Source organism: Onychostruthus taczanowskii, unplaced genomic scaffold (assembly GCF_017590055.1).
Source record: "Onychostruthus taczanowskii isolate IOZ18803 unplaced genomic scaffold, ASM1759005v1 scaffold2, whole genome shotgun sequence".
NCBI lineage: Eukaryota > Metazoa > Chordata > Aves > Passeriformes > Passeridae > Onychostruthus > Onychostruthus taczanowskii.
This window is the reverse complement of record NW_024499239.1, coordinates 20,969,326-20,987,805: the sequence shown is the minus strand read 5'-3', so window position 1 is coordinate 20,987,805 and position 18,480 is coordinate 20,969,326. Positions and strand designations below refer to the sequence as shown.

At 37.0% G+C, this 18,480-nt stretch overlaps 1 protein-coding gene across 5 annotated transcripts in view; it reads left to right on the top strand.

The window, feature by feature from the left end:
* Positions 1-17,631, top strand: part of RGS12 (regulator of G protein signaling 12) — an 84,756-nt gene extending 67,125 nt beyond the window's left edge. For 3 of the 5 annotated variants that reach the window (XM_041402579.1, XM_041402583.1, XM_041402582.1), the window contains 3 exons: positions 1,297-1,364; positions 1,886-2,039; positions 4,631-6,776. In XM_041402579.1, coding sequence (XP_041258513.1) covers positions 1,297-1,364; positions 1,886-2,039; positions 4,631-5,265 — 857 coding nt within the window. In that variant the 3' untranslated portion in view covers positions 5,266-6,776. Of the gene's footprint in view, positions 1-1,296; positions 1,365-1,885; positions 2,040-4,630; positions 6,777-16,990 lie in introns of those variants that run through there. The other 2 variants (XM_041402584.1, XM_041402580.1) reach the window with 2 other exon arrangements.
* The last annotated feature ends 849 nt before the right edge of the window (positions 17,632-18,480 follow it).

The window sequence follows — 18,480 nt, the reverse complement described above, 5'->3', positions numbered from 1 at the left end:
TGTGATAGCAGGTACTTTTACTGTTGCTGTAAGAAATTTTGCTGTAATAATATATGAGTTTTTTGTTTGCACTCAACCACAGATCCACACACAAACTTAGGAACATAGTGCCCAGTAACAATAATGAGAATAAAGTGCCAAATACCTGCTGTGCATTTGGCAATTACTCAGTAAGGAACATTCTGTGTAAGGAAAGCAGATGCAGTTTGTACAGCAGCTGTATATGCTTCTATCATAATATCCTTCTTAAGAATGAGAACGTTCCAGAGCCTACTTCTCCAATTTTAAGTGATGATTTCTGAAAATAACACCAAAAAGGATAAAAACTCATGACCCTATGCAACATAATTGGAAAAAAAAATGTATCAGCTAAACAGTTTACAATCTCTTGGCACAATTAATGCTCTAGATTAATGTAAGCAGCCTTATGAGTAAAGATTTGGTTTCATTAGGAGACCTTTTTAGAGATATCGAACACTTATTTTCAAAAACCTAATTAGATATGGTTAAATTAAATAGACTTAGAGCTGAGATCCTCTTCGAGGAAAAATTGGGATTATAAAGATGGAGGCATTTATTGAGGAGAATCAGGTTTGTCATTTTTCTAACCAACAGAACCGATTTTTGTTTTGAAAAACAGTTTTAATCTAAATACTTTCACAAATAATTAGTTTAAAGATTACAAGTAAAGCCTAAATCCAGTGTGTTGCCAGCATCTGTATCACAGAGGATCATTCTGGCAGTGGTTCTGTGGCAATGTACCAGTGAAAGAGGGCAATGATTCTGTGTTACTAAATTTGCTGTAGGCAGATTTAATTTGATGGAGGCTTTTTGTTACTTAGAAGATCGCAAGGAGGATACAGCAGTGTCTACAAAATAATTGATGTGTGAAACAGGATGGAAAAGATTCAACATGGCCTTTCAATGGTCTTTTCTGCTGATTTTCTTTCTTTTTTAAATTATAATTTTGAGAATTGCAAACTGAATTATCAGATTTTACGATTATTTCATCTAAAGCAACTGAAAATTTAGTACATAAGTGAGACTTCAGCATCTTTTAACTTGAAAAAAAATGCCAGTGTGAGGAAAATCTGAAGATGGGAGGCAGATTCTGGTAGGTTTCTAAGGAAAACTATCAGGGTTATCAACTGCTCTCACTCTTTATTTTCTGAGTACACATTAGAGTGATTTTAAAGCAAAAATCTGTTGTGTCCATCATTGTCCCTTAAATTTTGCTTCTTTAGGGAATTATAAATCAGTAGTTACAGAAAGTATATTTATGTTCAATGTTTACAGAGAAACAAAGAGGCGTATTAGTAAAACAGACTGCAACTGTATCTTCTTCAAGAAGTCAAGGATCTACTGTAAGTCTTCTGCAACGATTTTTCTCCATTAGATCATCTTCTGTTTCCTTCTAGAATTCTGTATCAAAGGCTGCATTCACGCACGGTTTTGAATCGGCCAAATTATGTAACTAGATTGAATATAGCTGTTCTCTGTCTGATAGTTTTCCACTGTCAACAGCATTTATTTGTGAAGAACTTTGTCTTCATGATGAATCAGTTAACTCTTTCACTGTGTTGTGTTTGTTGTTTCGTGTCACATTGACTTATCTATGTTTTAAAATAATTGAACTACTTTGTAGTTCAGAGGCCATTTCTGTCATGTGAATTCTTTAGAGTAAACAATATTATATCTATATCTACATTTTTGGCAACTGCTATGGCAAATGTTCTTTGCCATGATCAAGACCAAACTAAGGCATTTGTCGTGGTGTTAGAGAAATGTGTTTCCAAAATACCTTTCCTCATTCCTTTAGGCCATATTATGTATACAATGATAGAGCCTGATTGTAAGTAGTACCTTAACTTTCCTTCTAATGCAGGGAGAGGGAAGAACTCTAGGAAAGTCTAATTCTATCAAAATGAAAGGCGAAAATGGAAAAAATGCTAGGGAAGTCCGGCTGTCAAAGAGAGAAGACTCTATTGCAAAGATTGGGAAAAAAAAAAGTCAGAAAATAAATTTGGATGAAGCAGAGGGTATGTGAACTTTATAGCTTACATATTAACATAAGTAGTCTTAGAAAAATTTTGTGTCTGTGTAGGTACCCTGTGTTTAATGCTGTGTTGTGAAAATCATAGTCTTGACCATTATATTTTTGTTTGGTGTGTTTGAATTGTCAAGTTTTCATAAGTGGAAGGTAAAATTTTAAGAATACCTAAACACCGGTGTAGGTGTCCAGTGGGATTTTCAAAAGTGAGGGGTACCTAATTCCTGCAAAATAAAAAGGAATTAGTTACTCCACTGCAGTTGAACATCCCATTTGATACTCTGTAAGCTGCATAGAAGCTTGGCTTTCTGTTCACCTTTATACAAGTGTTTGACAGGCACTGCACAGTAGTGTAGACCCAAATGTACTCAGGTAAGAATTTTTGTAAGTTTTCTGCTGAACTCTGTAACAGCCAGGGCAGGGCAGTCTGGCTGTGGAGGAGACGTGATGGGCAACAGAAAAACTTGCATTCACCAAAAGGTGTTTAGAAGTAGAAATAAACCAAGAGGTTGTTGGTCATCTTGCATTTTCTGAGTCCTATTTTTACCTTTGTTACATCTTAATAGTTCTGGTGATATCATCAGAAAAAATCTCATGAGAGAATTTGCTTTCTTATAGCAAGATGTCCATGGGCAAAAGAGAAATGAAAATGATGTAGCACTAGAAATTTTGGCATAACACCCCGTGCCCTAGGACATGAACTGAATTGATTACCTGTCTGTCAGCCCTACACGCTCCTCCCTATTTTCCTATGTAGAAAAAAAAACCTCAAAGGACATATTTGACCCACAGATTAAAATCTACTGCTGAAGTTACCCCGTATGCATATCCAAAACCTGGTTATGCACACTTAAACAGCAAATGAATGTTTACCTTTGAATGTTCATCTGTGAATAAATGTCCACTGACTAGAACTGAAAAAAGAATGCTATGGCAAAAACTTCTAATGCAAAATATATGTTTTTTCATATAAGTGTTATTACAAAATATTAGGGCATTTTAAATTATTTTCTGTTGCTTACTCTTTTGTTGGCTTGTTTTCCACATTTTAATACTTTCATTTTTTTTCCTAGGACTGAGTAAAACATTAACATAATTTGAAAACTTCAGAATTCGAGGCTTTCACATTTTATTTTGAGTTTTGTGATATTTGTCAAAGTTTGGAAAATGCATACCAAATGTTGTAGACTGTTTTTTAATGCAAAAACAAACAACTGTTCTATGAACTTTGAAATTTCAGAAACATTTTTGTATGACACATCTTAAAAATGTTGCATGTTTTAATATGCCTACTGCCATTTTGCAAAACTTTGGCAATAAGAAGCATTTTGAAGCTTCCATCTTGGCTACGTTCAGATTTTACAGCATTTGAAAAAGCATGTTAAAAATTCATTTTTATGAATACATTGCAAAGCCTGCCAAGTATGAGTAGAGGATTTAGGAATAAGGTCATACAAGTGCAAGTGTATGACTTCATATTATGCTAAGTTAAAACTGATACTAATGTTCTGTTGCTGTATTCCTTAATGGCTTTTGCTTCAAACAGTATTTATAAGCTGGGTTGGAACTGTTGATTTTATTTATCTGTTGGAGATGGCCTTTTTAAGCATCTTTTAATATTCTGTATTTAAAGTGCTTTCTTGAAAAATTAGGACATGCAGAGACCCTATATTAAGAATTACATATTTTTATATGTCTATGTTTTGTACCAAAGAGTTTGTTTATTGTTGCAATGCTTCTTTTTTGAGGAGTGGTATAATTCTTGGCTTACAATTGATAAGTTTCTTGTTGCCAAGTTTTGAAACTTTTTAGAACAGTGTTGATCTACTATGAGTATTATTTATAGAAACATATTAAACCATTGGATATCATTAGGGACATGATCAGAAAATCACTTCTAATTGTGTTAAAGCCTCTTTAAAAAGCTGCCCCATTGCTTTTGGTAATGGCTCCTTGGATGGTTACAGACTATCTGTAAGCTACTGATTCACTGCAGCTCCATGTAAAATGGGGTTACTTAAATCATCATCTGATCATACCCTGTGATGATAACATCCTGGTTTAAAACTACACTATGAATTGAATTGAAAATGTGATAAAATATAATTACTCTGAGAGAAAGTCAATATAACAAGGAAGTTTGCAACATTCTGAATCTTTGAATGTTCAAATGGCATGCTATTTTTGAGTTAAGATGGGTAAAACCCATCCAGAATATAAAAACGTGCACCCATTGTCTGTAAGACTAGAGCCTTGTTTTGTATAAAGAATTAAAAATTCCTGCATGTGTGTACAGATTTATTAACTGCGTAAAATAGAAGACGTGTTCAAGGCTCAGTGAATTGCAGCTGTTCTAAACTGCAAAACTCTTACAATAGCAATGCTGATGGTCTTAATTATAGTGATGCTAGTGAACATTGCTGCAATTGAAAAAGTTCCTAATTAACATGGGATCTTATTTCAAGGCAGCATTGAAAGAATTGAAGATCTTCATGGAAAATAAATGTGCTGAAAATGTACGTTTTAATAGCATTGCACTTTCTGACAAAAACTTGTCAATTTTGGGTTTTTCCCCAATAGAATTTTTTGAACTCATATCCAAAGCACAAAGTAACAGAGCAGATGACCAACGTGGACTGCTAAGGAAAGAAGACCTTATTCTTCCTGACTTTCTTCGTTTACCACCCACTGGACCAGAACCATCCTCATCTACACCCGCAGGTCCTAAAGGCCTCGGCAAGCGAGTTTCAAAAAGTGACAGCAGTGATGGATGTACATCACCCAGTGGAAAACAGGAGCCTGTGCAAAACTTTAATGAAAATTCAGTAAAGAAAGTGGGTTACTCAGAAAACAAACATAAGTCTGCTTTGGCAGCACTGCACAGCCAGAAGACTTTCAGTGTTCCTTTTAGTCCTCCGTTGTCTCCAATTCCGCACGCGCAGGAGAACAACGCCGCGGTGTGGAAAAGGCAGTCGAGAGAGTTGCAGGCTGAAGGCATTCAGATGGTAGATGATGAGAATGTGGCAGACTTGACTCTCGTGGCTGAAGGAGATATTAGTAGCCCTAACAGCACTTTGCTACCACCGCCACCACCAACGCCACTGTCAGACATCAGTAAACTCACGGAAGCCAACTATCCACCCCCAACTCCTTTTGCAGGTAATCAGGAAAAATCTGGATTTCAAAGATCCAATTCAGGTATTTCTAGATTTTAATAGTCTTTCCTTTTGGGTAAAACTACTTTTCCTTGGCACTGTTAATCAGTATTTGGCACCCATTAAAACAGCAAAGAAAATTCTCTCTGCCCCTTAATTTTTTTTTTTTTTTTAACGAAAAAAAGAAGGAAAAAAGATTTTAATTGCCTTAGTCTGTTATAACTGTAATACTTCTGGTTGCCTTTAACAATGTACTTTTGTTTGGATTTGGCATGTAACCATAAATGGCCACATGCAGACAAACCTTTCAAATACATCCACGTGCTATAATTATCTCATTCACCCTCAGAGTACAAAACAGGGTATCAGCATTTTGAGCTCCATAGCACTGTTGTGTTCCAGATTTTCTGATCCATTTCTCATAATGAGATACATGATTAGGGTTTGGAAGTTTAAGTACTTTAACAAAACCCCTAATTATGTGTTGAAAATTGCAGTATTGTTTATGATTAAAATTTTAAAGGGATAAGCCTCAACTTAGGATATATTTCACTAATAAATTTGATATTTGTGACGAAAATAAAAATGTTATTTTTTTTAACCCATACTTTGCTACACAGAGAAATAGATTGCATCTATATCACACTTTCTCCCAGAATATTCACGTATCAAGTAGCTTTCTAATAGATAATTTTAAAGAAAATATCTAACTTTTTTAGGATGTAAGTTTCATGGTCTAGCAATATCACAGAGCAATATTAGCCCAAGGCTGAAGTATGGAATTTCTTTATAAACACGGACTCTAATAATAATTGCTACTACCAGAAACAGGAATTTGAAGACAATGGGTGTCGTGACATTGACATTTACAGTCATTGTACTGTGCATTTTAATGTAAAATACAAGAAGAGGTATCTATGTGCTACATTTATTTTTGATGTTTCACAAACATATGGTGCCATATTTGTATGATCACATTTCTTTGTGATGTGGGAATATACATTTTAATTATTTATCTTTTTACACAGAGTATTTGATACTGTTCTTTATCTGTATGGTTGATGATTTGTAAATACTTCTTTGGTTGTTGGATGCTTATAAATGGCAATGCAAATTACTTCATCCTCTTGGCATTTTAAAAGCCAGTTCCTTTATTAGTAGTATCTGAGAAATGTTCTATTAGCGCTACCACTTAATTTCTGAAACTGAGTATTAGACGGACTTGTAACCAGTGCCTATGAATAACAGAACCACAAAATGTACTTCAGACATATTGATGTATATATGCATAGATTTGTGTTGGTGTCTTTCTGATAATATGTCAAGTGTACAACATAGGTATCAATTTGCATATTTTTCAGTGAGAACTGTTAAAAAAACCATTTGCACTTAAAAAAAACTTCATGAATTTACAATATTTTAATGCATGCCATAAGTTTCTGTGTAACCACTGAGCTGTAGCTTTCCCTTTTCCCACTTTCTACTTTTTACTTTGTAGAAATCTTTGTGTAGTTTTCACATGTATTTTGTATCCTTGTTCTCTCAGGAGTAATAAATTCTAGCTCTAGTTACGCAAACTGGTTTTAAGCTTTCATTTTATTCATTATTTTAAAAATTTCAGTCCTGGATTAAGAATTCTGATTGAAATTATCTTCTTATGACAAACAGATAAATAGATATGGACTAGCAATTACCATGAGACAAAGCTGACAAACATTAGATTTATTAATAATTTAGACATCAAAGGGAAAATGCTGTCTTGAGATGCTGATGGCTCACATGTGAAATCCATAGCATTGGCATGTGCTCCAGAAAGCAGATAAGACAGGAGATTTCTTTGGAATTAGTCATAACAGGAACTCCTGAAAGGAGAATTTCTTCTGTCTTTGGGTTCTTGGGCTAAACTTTATATTTATTACTTTCCTTCTTATTTTAAACTAAAGCAACTCTTCCCTGGTAAGAAGTGAGCTGGAGATCTCAGCTCATTTGATGTGGAGTAACCAAAGTAACCACCTCTTTATTTGGTAGACTTGGGTAAGAGATGAGGGGTTGGTTGGGTGATGGAGACCACATTACTCTTTTCACTCTTTGAGATGGGTCCTACATAACAGCACTGTGAAGCCTAATTAAAAAAGAATAGTTCTGCAGAGAGGCGTGTCGTGCTGTTAACTAGGTCTCATTGTGTTCTGGGGAATGAAAATCCAGTTTTTCCAAAAGTCACTGTGTTCTCACATATTTGTGGGCTTCCATGAAAGAAAATAAAGCAGTTGAAAGTCCTGTAGCAGTTCCCCTTCTAAAATTATTCAGACTTCTTCAGAACAAATAACTAATACTCTCTATATTGAATTTAATTTTTTAAAAATGGATTTTAATTAGCATGTATTCCAACTAGTGTTCTCTACTTTCAGTGGTGATTGTGTCTTATTATTCTGTCATAGTCACCCATGAGAGTAAGTAATCAAACTAATTTTGCAAAACTAAAAATCAAAATTTCTTTTAGCTTTCTGACAAACCAGATTTTATTTTAGGAATAACAAAATTAAAAAAAAAATAAAACACCTTCCTTTTTTTTTGCTACAATCTTACTGCATATGTTAGCTGTATTCTACACTCCTCTCACAACACACTACTATTTAATGGGAACTGCATTCTATAAAAAAACGGTGATTTTATGGAAAAAATGTGGGCTGAATCAAAATTTTTCTGTTTTCATGATTGGAGTTTGCATGGAAAGGCTGTTTGATGATGTGCATAATTATAATAAAGATTTCTGGAAACTCTTTCCAGTCAAGAATTGAAATCTCAAAGGACTAAATCATTAATAATGGTTGCTTTTTTAAGTGCTTTAATGGTTCTTCATTCATAACCCCCATCAATGGAAATTGCATTTCTGATTGGTTTATTCAATTAAAATGTTGGGATATAAAGACAAATAATGACTACATAATTTGAAGAGGTCTCTAGTCTTGGTTCCAAATTGGCCTAAAAACAAACGATGTGTATGCTTACCCTGCGTATTTTGGGCTTATAAATGCTGGGAAAAGGACTGGGAGGAGTGAAGGGGTCCCTCATGTTCTGCAGGGGGCAATTTGCTGATGTAGCAAAGCCAGGCCAATGTCCATCCCTCTAATGGATAACACTTGAGGTTTTTTTCACCAGATGATCTGGAAAGCAAAATATGAACAATGGAAGGCGGAAAAATAAGGTTTGCCTCACTCTGAGCTATTGAGAACACATTTTCAAAGTCAGTTCTTAATTTTCTGGAATAAGTGAAATGTTTTTATACTGTATTAATACTTAGCTGTGAAGTAAATAGCAAATCAGTTAGCAACACAAGAGTCATTACTGATTCTAGTTGCGTTACTCATCAAGAGAAAATGTCTTTATTTTGAATAAGCCTGCTAGTTCTGGCACATTTCCCACTTTAAAAATCAGAGGTTTCTGGAATCTGAAGACGTTCTTTCATGTCTCTGCATATAATAGTGGTCCCATCTGTGGAAGAAATAATTATTGTGTGGTGTGATTGGCTTGAAGCGAACCATTCACTTTTGAAAGTGTTAAAATGCCGATTTAATCTCCTTGGCTCTTTTTGGTTTTTTGTTTTATTTTTCTTTTTTTAATTGCCTGGTAGAGTCTGGTTACTTTGAATATTGTCCAGTTTTTCCCAAGAGGCTGGGCACATGTGTTACCCATGGGGAAGGGCAGCCTTCCAAATCTTTAGTCTCCTCAAGAGCTGTGAGTATTAACCCACAGGCCTTGCACTGGATTTTTTATTCAGCAATATTCCACTGGTCTGAGTTGTTCATGATGATTTTTGCCTCTACTACAAAGTAGGTGGGCATTCTGTCATGATAGCAACTGGGCTGTTTTGTGGAATACCATTTCAGCCTGAGATAGGACAATTTGCAGCAATTTTATTGAAGTGCACAGACTGTAGGATGGAGTCCATCAAAATATTCTTCTTTCTCTTAAAAAACCCTGCTTTTGGGTCTTTTTTTTTTCATCTGGATGAGAATTATTCTCAAAATGACACTAGAATTATAGTCAGTGGAATTGTCTACCAAGTACGAAGGTTTTTTTTAAGGAGATGTATATCAATGCAATAAAAAAGTTTATTCAAAACTACCATTTAGGAAGCATATGATGTCATTGGTTAAGATAAGAGAGCCAGCTAGGGGAAATAAAAGCATGGTGAACTCTCTGTAATTATGCATAGTAGAATGTCTATGGAAGTTAAAGAATTAATTCAGACAGTCTAAAGTTATATAGCTTTTTTTAAAGAAACCGCCTTTTTTCTGAAATAGATTTGTGCCCTCAAAATAAACTTGTTTATTTTGTTATTGGAAAGAAATCTTTCAGAAACTGAATAGTTAGTGGGATGTTTTTGTTGTGAAAGATAAAATATGCAGAAATAAAATGCAGGGTAGTCTCTCAGAGTCTGGTATAGGCTATTGTTCCCAAAGCCCAAAAAAAAAAAAAAAAATCCCCAACTGATCTTTTTTTGTTATTCACAGAAAGGATGCAGTACCCCACAGCTGAAGAATGAAGAATAGAGATCAGATAATTAGAACAGAGATCAGTGGTATTTCTGTGACTCTCTTTTTTGGCTACTAAATTTTCCAATTCTAATGGTAATGCATTCCAAGTAGAAAAAAGTTTGTGGTAGTTAAGGAGATTAACAGGAGATTAAGAGCAATCACATGTCTATCTTCAAAATTTGAAAATAAACCTTTTTTTTTGGTAATAAATGATACAATATTTTATGTAACTAATGTCTTATATAATCTCTTAATTCATGTGGCGTATTTTAGAGACCGTCCAGTGGTGTTCCCTGTGTAAATCAAGATAACCACATGAATGAAAACATAAATAAAAATTCACGAAAAGTAGGTAATTATGACATAAAAGATGTAAGAATAATGTAAACCATTATTTTTTAAAAAGGCTGTTTTCATGTGGTAACTTATATCCTTTAGTAGTTCTGTGTAAATTTATAGAAGATAATTGGATGGTGGATCAATATAAAGAAGCACCCATGAAAATCCAGAAATACTGAGGCTGGGATGTGTTAATCCTCTTTTAATCAGAGCACAATTAAATGGGAGAATTGCATATAGTACATGACTGTGATCCACAACAAAGAGAGGAGAAGGAGAGTTTAGACAAGACAGATGGGAAACAAGGAAGACCTTGGGGGATGATTATTTGAAATGTAAACTTATTTTGATCAAGCAACAAGATAAACATTTTAGAAAGAATTGCAAATTTTATCAGTGACTGGATAAAATGTTAGAAAAATGACAGCTGCCCTTTGAACCAAATGCACATGGGCTAAACCCAGATCTATGCAAACCCATGGCAGCATTTGGATGATGAAATGAACTTTGGTGAATTATTGGTGAAATGTAACCGGTAGCCCAGTGAAACCACATTTTAGACTTTCATAATTAAAAAATAACCTAATGAATGGCAGATTAAATTAAAATTGATTCAAGTAATTCAATCCACTATCTCCCAACATAGGACTCTGCAATAATTAAACCTGCTGTTACCAACCACTGATGGAAAACCAAAATGAAGGTTAACAATAATGCTGGAAGATCACACTGAGGGCTGAATATGTGCAGGCTGCTGCAGAGTTGTTTTATTATGTGTACTGCTTGGAAAGGAGTCAAAAATTGTTTCCGTTTTAGCAGTGGAGAAATGGAAAATTCAAGCAAATTGGACAGTGTTTTTGAGGGCACACGTCTGCCTGGATAAAAATTCACAACTTCTCATTTAATTTATTCGTGGAGCGCTCCTGGCTTTTAAATGACATTGTGTGCAGTTCCCTTCAGCTGCTGTTGTAGCTGTGTCCATGAAGGGTCCCTGCCCTCAGCACACACTGGTTGCAGTTCTCCCTCTTTTGTATCACTGTCCACTGGTGAGCTCCCTCTTCCATGTGATATTCCAAATTTGCCTTTCTGAATAATGTTTGGTGCTCGGTTCTTCTTGCGGATGCTTTGGAGATGAGTGCAATGAAAGGATTTCCATCTGCCCGTTTCTCAACTTAATGCTGCAAATGTATTTCCAAAATTCCCAGGAAAAAAGTAAATAAACTGGTAATGTGGAATATTGCTGCTTTGTAGCATAACCCATTTCCTGGCTCGATGCCTTCATTTTACTGAGTCAGATTTCAAGGCACTGAGCATATGCTGCTGTTGCTGTTTCATCATGCAAGTGAAACTCAGCATATAAAGTCAAATTTCCTTTGAAAAGATTTAGCATAAACTGTAGGTAGGAATCTTTTATTAAGTCTGCTTTCTCCTTGGTGCTGTATCAATTAAGAGATAAAAAGAAGGAAACTGCCAAAGAAAATTTAACCTCTGGTATTCTAAAACTTTGATGTGAAGTATCCTTTTCCCTTCAGAAGCATAAATCACTGTACAAACTTAAAAAAAAAATTAATTCTTGTAGTAGTAACAGTATGTCAGCCAGTGTGGAAGTCATTCATCCACCACTTAAAAGAATCCATGTGTGGGAGGGCTAATATGTAGAAGTAGCATTTCCTAACAGTTTAGGACAGAAAGGGATAAGTGTCTTTCTGAGAATGAAACTGCCAGATTACGTCCATGTTAAGGAGAAGTTATTTATATTGATTTATTTCTAGAACCCTGGAAATATCTATTCACCCACTATAGGAGTGACCATCAACGGGCTCCTTTTTTCAGTCTCATGTAAGAAAATGCTCTCTCAGGCAGTGTGGTACCACCTTGGGACAGGCTCCATGGAGTCAGAGACTGGAACAGTGTCTGCCCAGACCCGTGTCACAGCACAGCCCAGAGCCTTGCTGCTTGGGAGACTGGTTACTTTTGGGGATGGTATATGTCTGTAAATCACCAATTCCAGGAACTGCCACTGAAAACTTCAGGCTTCTTTTCACAAGAATTATATTCTATGTTTTATGAAATACTTCAAACAGATTTTTATCAGCTGTAAGTCTGTACAAAATCATTAATCTGGAGCTCATTCCCTTTAACTGAGATCAGATCCTTTCTCACATTAGAAGTCAAATGCCTGGGATCAAGGTATGAAAATCAGCAGGATATTCTTGTTATCTTTCAGTAGAACTTAGAGCCATCTAAATCGTTAATGATTTTGACAAGAACAGTAGGCTTTTAGCAAAGGTAGAATGATGAGTGAAACACTCAATTTACATTAAAGAAATTTTATTAAAAATCGTAACTAAAATTTAGCACATTGAAGATAAGATGCATTTACTGATTATGGTATAGAAACCATATAATTGCAAGGTGTTGTGAGCAGGCCTTTAAATCCCCAAGCATCTGCATTAGACTTAGGGTTATCTGATTCTGTTGTCTACATTTGGCAATTAATGCTGCTCCTGAAATTTCCAGGTTTTTTGTGACCTTATATCTGTGTGGAATTTGGTCAAATACTCCCTTATTCCTAAACTACCTGGAAGACAATGTCTTGTGATCTTTTGCTTAGATCTTAAAGTTTGAGTGTTATTTAATACAGAAGAAGATGATTTCCCTTTGCCTTTATAAAGATAGTTCTCCACAGTGATAATATGAAATTTAGAATGCTTGAGAATAATACACAAAATCCAAATATCACAAAAAGAGAAATATTGGTAACAGAAATCAGGAGATCAGCCAAAACAGTGCCTGATTGTAGTCACCTTTGGAAAAATGCAGATGGGTGCAGTTAAGCCTTCTACGCAGTCAGGCTTAGAAGTCAGGCTTAGACTCACAGGCAGGCTGTGAGTCTGTAACACAGCAGATCTCTGGTTTAAGGACAAAAGATGGCCTGCATCTTCCCATCTTTAAACCAGGTGGAACATATTACAGAATCAGAGGCACAAGAAAATTCCTCAAGAGCTGTGTGGAATGCTTAGCAAGGTGGGGGGTTACCAATAGGTGTGAATGTGGAATTCCAGGCTGGAAATTCACCAGTGTGACTGCTACCATAAGCAGTGTCTCCCTTTCTCTAGTGAAGTTAGGTAAGACATCTGAGAGATTAGATTTGGGGAAATGTAATAACATTCCTGACATGCTTCATACATGCCAAAGCATCTGCAGAGCTCTCCATGGAGGTATTCATCACTTCAGTCAAGAACATGTGAAGAGAAATTTTACCTGTGAAGGCCCTCTGCACCTTAGATGGTGCCTGCACAGCTAAGTGTCCTCAGGTATGTGTTACTCAAAAAGAAAACATGAGAAGGAGACCAGTGTAAGAGTGTTACAAACTTCATTGAAACCTCATTATAAAGCTCAACTAAAAACATGCAAATCTTGAATCTACTTAAAAACTTGTGTGATACATTTATACACAAGCTGGTTTGGCAGATCTCGCCTGCTATTTGTGTTAAATAGCCTTGCTCCATAAAAGCTTTTCCTTAAAAAAATGAGGAAAACTTTACATTGAAATATTTTTTTCTGTGTAGTGCTACTCTTGAAATCATCTTCCTATTTGGTGAAGATGAGCTAAGATGTTTTCTACCCTGACAGGAAAAGTGAAATCATTTTCACAGTATCATCCCTTAGTAATTCCATATTCTTTTGAACTGGTATTTTAGACAAGATGTTCTCTATTACTGCCCTGCCTCTAGTAATTATTGATGCTGCAGTATTATTTGATGCTGCAGAGAGATTGCTCTGAAAAATGGCATTAATAGAAAAATATGTCTATAATGTGGAATGTGTTCTTGTTCAGATGAGCTTCTGTCTTGTGAAGCCCGAGAGCAAACATTGACCTTATTTCTGCTGTGTTCCTATTAGGGTACTTGCATACCCAGTTGCTTTGTGTGGTGACTCAGTGGCACCATAATTCCAAGACTTAATGGCATTTCTTATATTTAACTGTAGAAGGGCTTAGCATCCAAATAAATACAGCAATACTTGCACCTTCCATAGTGTTCCTCAGCAGGAGTTTCCAGCTTTTTCATCTATTGTACCCTGTTAATGCAGGCTGTGTCTTTTGACTGTGGAAAGTGTTTCAACCTAGTCCAAGTCAACAGATGTGAGACCTTCCACCCCAATCAAAGATGTTCCTTTACATGACATTTCATGGGAGGATGTATTCTCCGTGCTAGGACAGCTGCATGACTCATGCTCTGTCAATGCCATGTATTTGTGGTAATTTGTCATTAGTAGGCATTTCAGCAATTTGTAGCTCTTTTAAAGCAACTTGAAAGGAGAGTCACAGGTCTTCCTCAAAGGGCATAGAATAGCAGATTAAAGAGATCAAGAGAACAATTCAGTACACTCATGTTATGATAAACGTTCCAGAACAGAAGAATAGCATTTTGCAGCATAGCCATGCAGGCAGCAGTTAAAATTAAGGCAATGTTCAGTTTCAGTAGGGAGATTTAAACACTAAATATAATATAGTCCCATTAAATGTTAGCTGCAATTTAGTAGGCTGAAGTCATGCTGGGCTAGCAGGGCTGGGAGCTTTCTGCCTCTCTGCTCAGCTGATTTGTTTGGAGTTTGATCTAATTCCTCTGAAAGCACAGCAAGCATTACTGATGCGAAATACCCACATTATTCATGTGGGGCTTCACTGCATCTACAACACTGAGCATTCCACTACTGAGGATTTTAACTTATTTTCCTTAAATAGAAAGCTTTAAGCCTCAAGAAGACCCTGGAGTGATTTGATTGAAAGTGTGTGAAAGTGCTTTTTTTGTCTTTTTCATTTGCATTTCCTCCATTCTCTGTACCAAAAAGTCTTGATTACGGTGATTATACATGGAAATTTCTTTTCCTTGTATAAAACTGTACTAATCACTTCATGGAAGAAGCACAAAATATTTGAAAGACAGCTATGGGATTTAACCACACCAGTCTCATGGGATTTGTGTGGCTAAACGTGCTGGTCAGGCGCTTGCATGTATTGTGGCACAAAATTTTAGAATGCTTTGGGTAAAGAATGTCAGATAATATAGTATCTTTTAAAAGATGGATAAGAAGATATATGGAAAAAGGGAATTAAATATGAAATGCAAGTCCCTACCCAGGCCTGCTTTTGTGCCTTGAAAATTTATCTTTTTATTCCTTGGCTCTCAGTTTGATCTAATGAAAGCAGTTCTGTGTCTCTGAAAATGTTGCCCTTCTTTAGATCATTATGGGGGGAACCTCAGCTGCAGAAACCATGTTGCTAACTGTGTCGTGAATCCTGAAATCAACTCCTTCATCCTTCCCTTCTTGCTGCTGTTGACACAGGCAAATCAGCCTCTCTACATTTATTTTGAGAAATTCCTTGTACTTTGGAGGGTCACACCTAACACAAGGTGTTTTGGGAGCTCAGGGGTTTGAACTACAGCTGTCTTGGGATAGTGATGTGTGTGTAGTCTAGAGAATAGGCCTGGATCCTGGCAACTGTGATTTTAGATGTAACTCAGGTGTTTCTTGAGTGTTTAAAGCCCTCAGAGGGTTGTGCAGCCCTTCAGAAGGACCTCAGTGGGCTGGAGAGATGGACAGAGAGGAACATTCTGAAATTCAGCAGGGGCAAATGCAGGGTCTGCACCTGGGGAGGAACAACCCCATGGAGCAGCCCAGGCTGGGGGCTGACCTGCTGGAAGGCAGCTCTGCAGAGAAGGGCCTGGGGGTCCTGGTGGACACAAGCTGTCCATGGACCAGCAGCGTGTCCTTGTGCCTAAGGAGGCCGATGGAGCCCTGGGGTGAGTCAGGAGGAGCAGTGCCAGCAGGTCAGGGGAGGAGATCCTGCCCCTCTGCTCAGCCCTGGAGAGACACATCTGGAGTGCTGTGTCCAGTTCTGGGCTCCTCAGGACAAGGAACTCCTAGAGCAGGTCCAGCAAAGAACTACTAAGTTGGTCAAGGGTCTGGAGAATCTCTCTTGGGAGGAAAGAATCAGGGAGCTGAGCCTGTTCAGCCTTGAAAAGAAACAACTGAGAGGAGACCCCAGCAATGTTTATAAATGTCTGCAGGGAGGGTTACAGAGGATGGAGCCTGGCTCTGCTCAGTGGTGCTGAGCTATAGAACATGAGAAATTGGGCAGAAACTGATGCACAGGAAGTTCCACCTGAATATGAGGAAGAACTTCTTTACTGGTCTGAGCACTGGAACAGACTGCACAGAGAGGGTGTGGGGTCTCCTTCACTGGAAATATTCCAGAACCATCTGGACACAATCCTGTGCCATGTGCTTGGGATGACCCTGCTTTGGCAGGGAGGTGGGTCCAGGTGCCTCACTGGGTTCCTTCCAACCTGAACCACCCTGTGATTCTGCAAAGTTGTTTCTTTTATTCTTGTCCTGTAAACTGTGGCCCATAATTGCTCTGTTGCAGTTCAGGACAGTGAACTGCAACTTCAGATAATCCCTTACTAGTCTGCTAGAGGATTAAGCCCTAGCCAAGTAAAAATACTATCTCAGCAGGGTCTTGAAGACCAGTTCAACTGAAGGACGTTTCTCATTCTGCCCCAGTGGAAGGTCTATATTCTCTTTCACCTTTGGCTTTGCTGCGGTGAGATTTTTTTGTTCTAGACATGTACAAAATTATACTAAGTAGTTATTTTTAATGGACCCTTTTTAAAAACTCTGAAAAATGCTACATTAAGGCAGATACATATTCGTATTTCACATTTATCTTTGAGATCCAGTGTTTAGTTACCTACATGGTAACTCTGTTTGGTGGATGAATATCCCAGCTGAGTACCTTTGGGGCCTCAAAGAAGGTTACAATATTGAAAACTGCTAAAACCAGAAGATACATAATTCTCTTGTTTTGTATTTTTTTTTTTTGTTTTTAATTCTGTTAGGTGCAAACAGAAAGAAAAATGATTCACAAGGGACTTCAGGAAACTCCTATGAGCAGACCTCTCACAAAGCAAAGGCCAGCAGAAGCTTTAATCCTCCTGGTGTGAGAGGGAACCCGGGAATGGAGCTCCCTGTGAACAGGATAATTGATGTGGATGGGGTCAAGCTGGAGGACTCTGGGCCACGCTCCTGTGACGATTCTGAAGGGAACCTCAGCTTTGAAGGTTACATCTCTGAACTGAGGTCTTGCCAAGGGAGGATGAGGACTGGAGTTTACAGGACTTCAGACCTTCCATCTCTGATAGCTGTCAAGAGCGAGAAGAATAAGGCCACTGAGAATCAGTACAAAGCTACTTTTGTTTAAATCTCTGCTTTTAATTAAATTTTCTGTATTTTGCTTGGCATCAGCAGCAATGGAGATATGTATTAGAGACATGTTTCTGCAAGATGTAAGTGGTTTTCTATATCCACTTGCCTTCAAAGAGCTGGCTAGAGACCATCACTTCTGATATGAGTTGGAAGTCCTAGAATGAAAAAATAGTATTCCAATGAAAGTATTGAGCTATTCGGTTTTGCTTTTTTTCCCCATTTCTGTATTATTTTCCCTGGGATGATTCCATTGAACAGTGCAATTAAAATCATGATTTCAACCCCTACCCTTCTTGTCTTTATTCAAGACAAACTTACTTTAAATTTCCCTGTTTTATTTAAGATAATTTCGGTTTGATCTTCTAATGGTATTCCCTTGTCTTCAGGATTCCCTCTGTTTTAGTAGATTTTTGAAGTGTAAGTAAAAGCAGTTACTGGTGTAAAAAAGATTAAGAATATTTTCTTAATATCTTCCTGTCTGTCTCATAACATTTGGGAAGAGGTCCAAGTGGAATTCAGTCTTGTCTAATGCATTGCCTGGATATATGCAATAAGACCATTGTTATACAAGCAGCAAGAAGGAAACAACAACAAACCAACAAAAAATGAAAAAAAAACCCCCACCCCACCCAACAACAACAACAACAATAACAACAAAAAAAACCCCACAAAATTGTGAATTTCCTGGGAATAGTAGCTGGTTTCATAGCCAACACTGGTGATGTTTCAGTACCAGAGATATATATCTAATTACACAGTGGTGTGATGGTCACTGGGTCCCTTCTCACCACTGCTCTCAGTGCCTTTTAACTTTGGGAAAAGGCAATTTTGTTATTGCTCTTTCAATAAGAGCTCAGTGCTTCTCATTCTTCTTGTTGTTCATTTTAGTTTCAGTTAATTTTCTAGCCTTAGGTGGAGTTCTGAGAAGGAAAAGATATTTAATACTGCTGAACATGTTGGTTTTGCCACCTGCTCCTTTTCCTCCATTACCATTTCTTTAGGAGAGGTTATAAGCCTGGACGTGCAAAAGGCTGCACAGAGAACTGAGTGTTGGAAATCTACTCATCATATGGAGTGGATATAGAGAAACTTCTGGGGGTTCACTGGTAAATTGTTGTAAGAA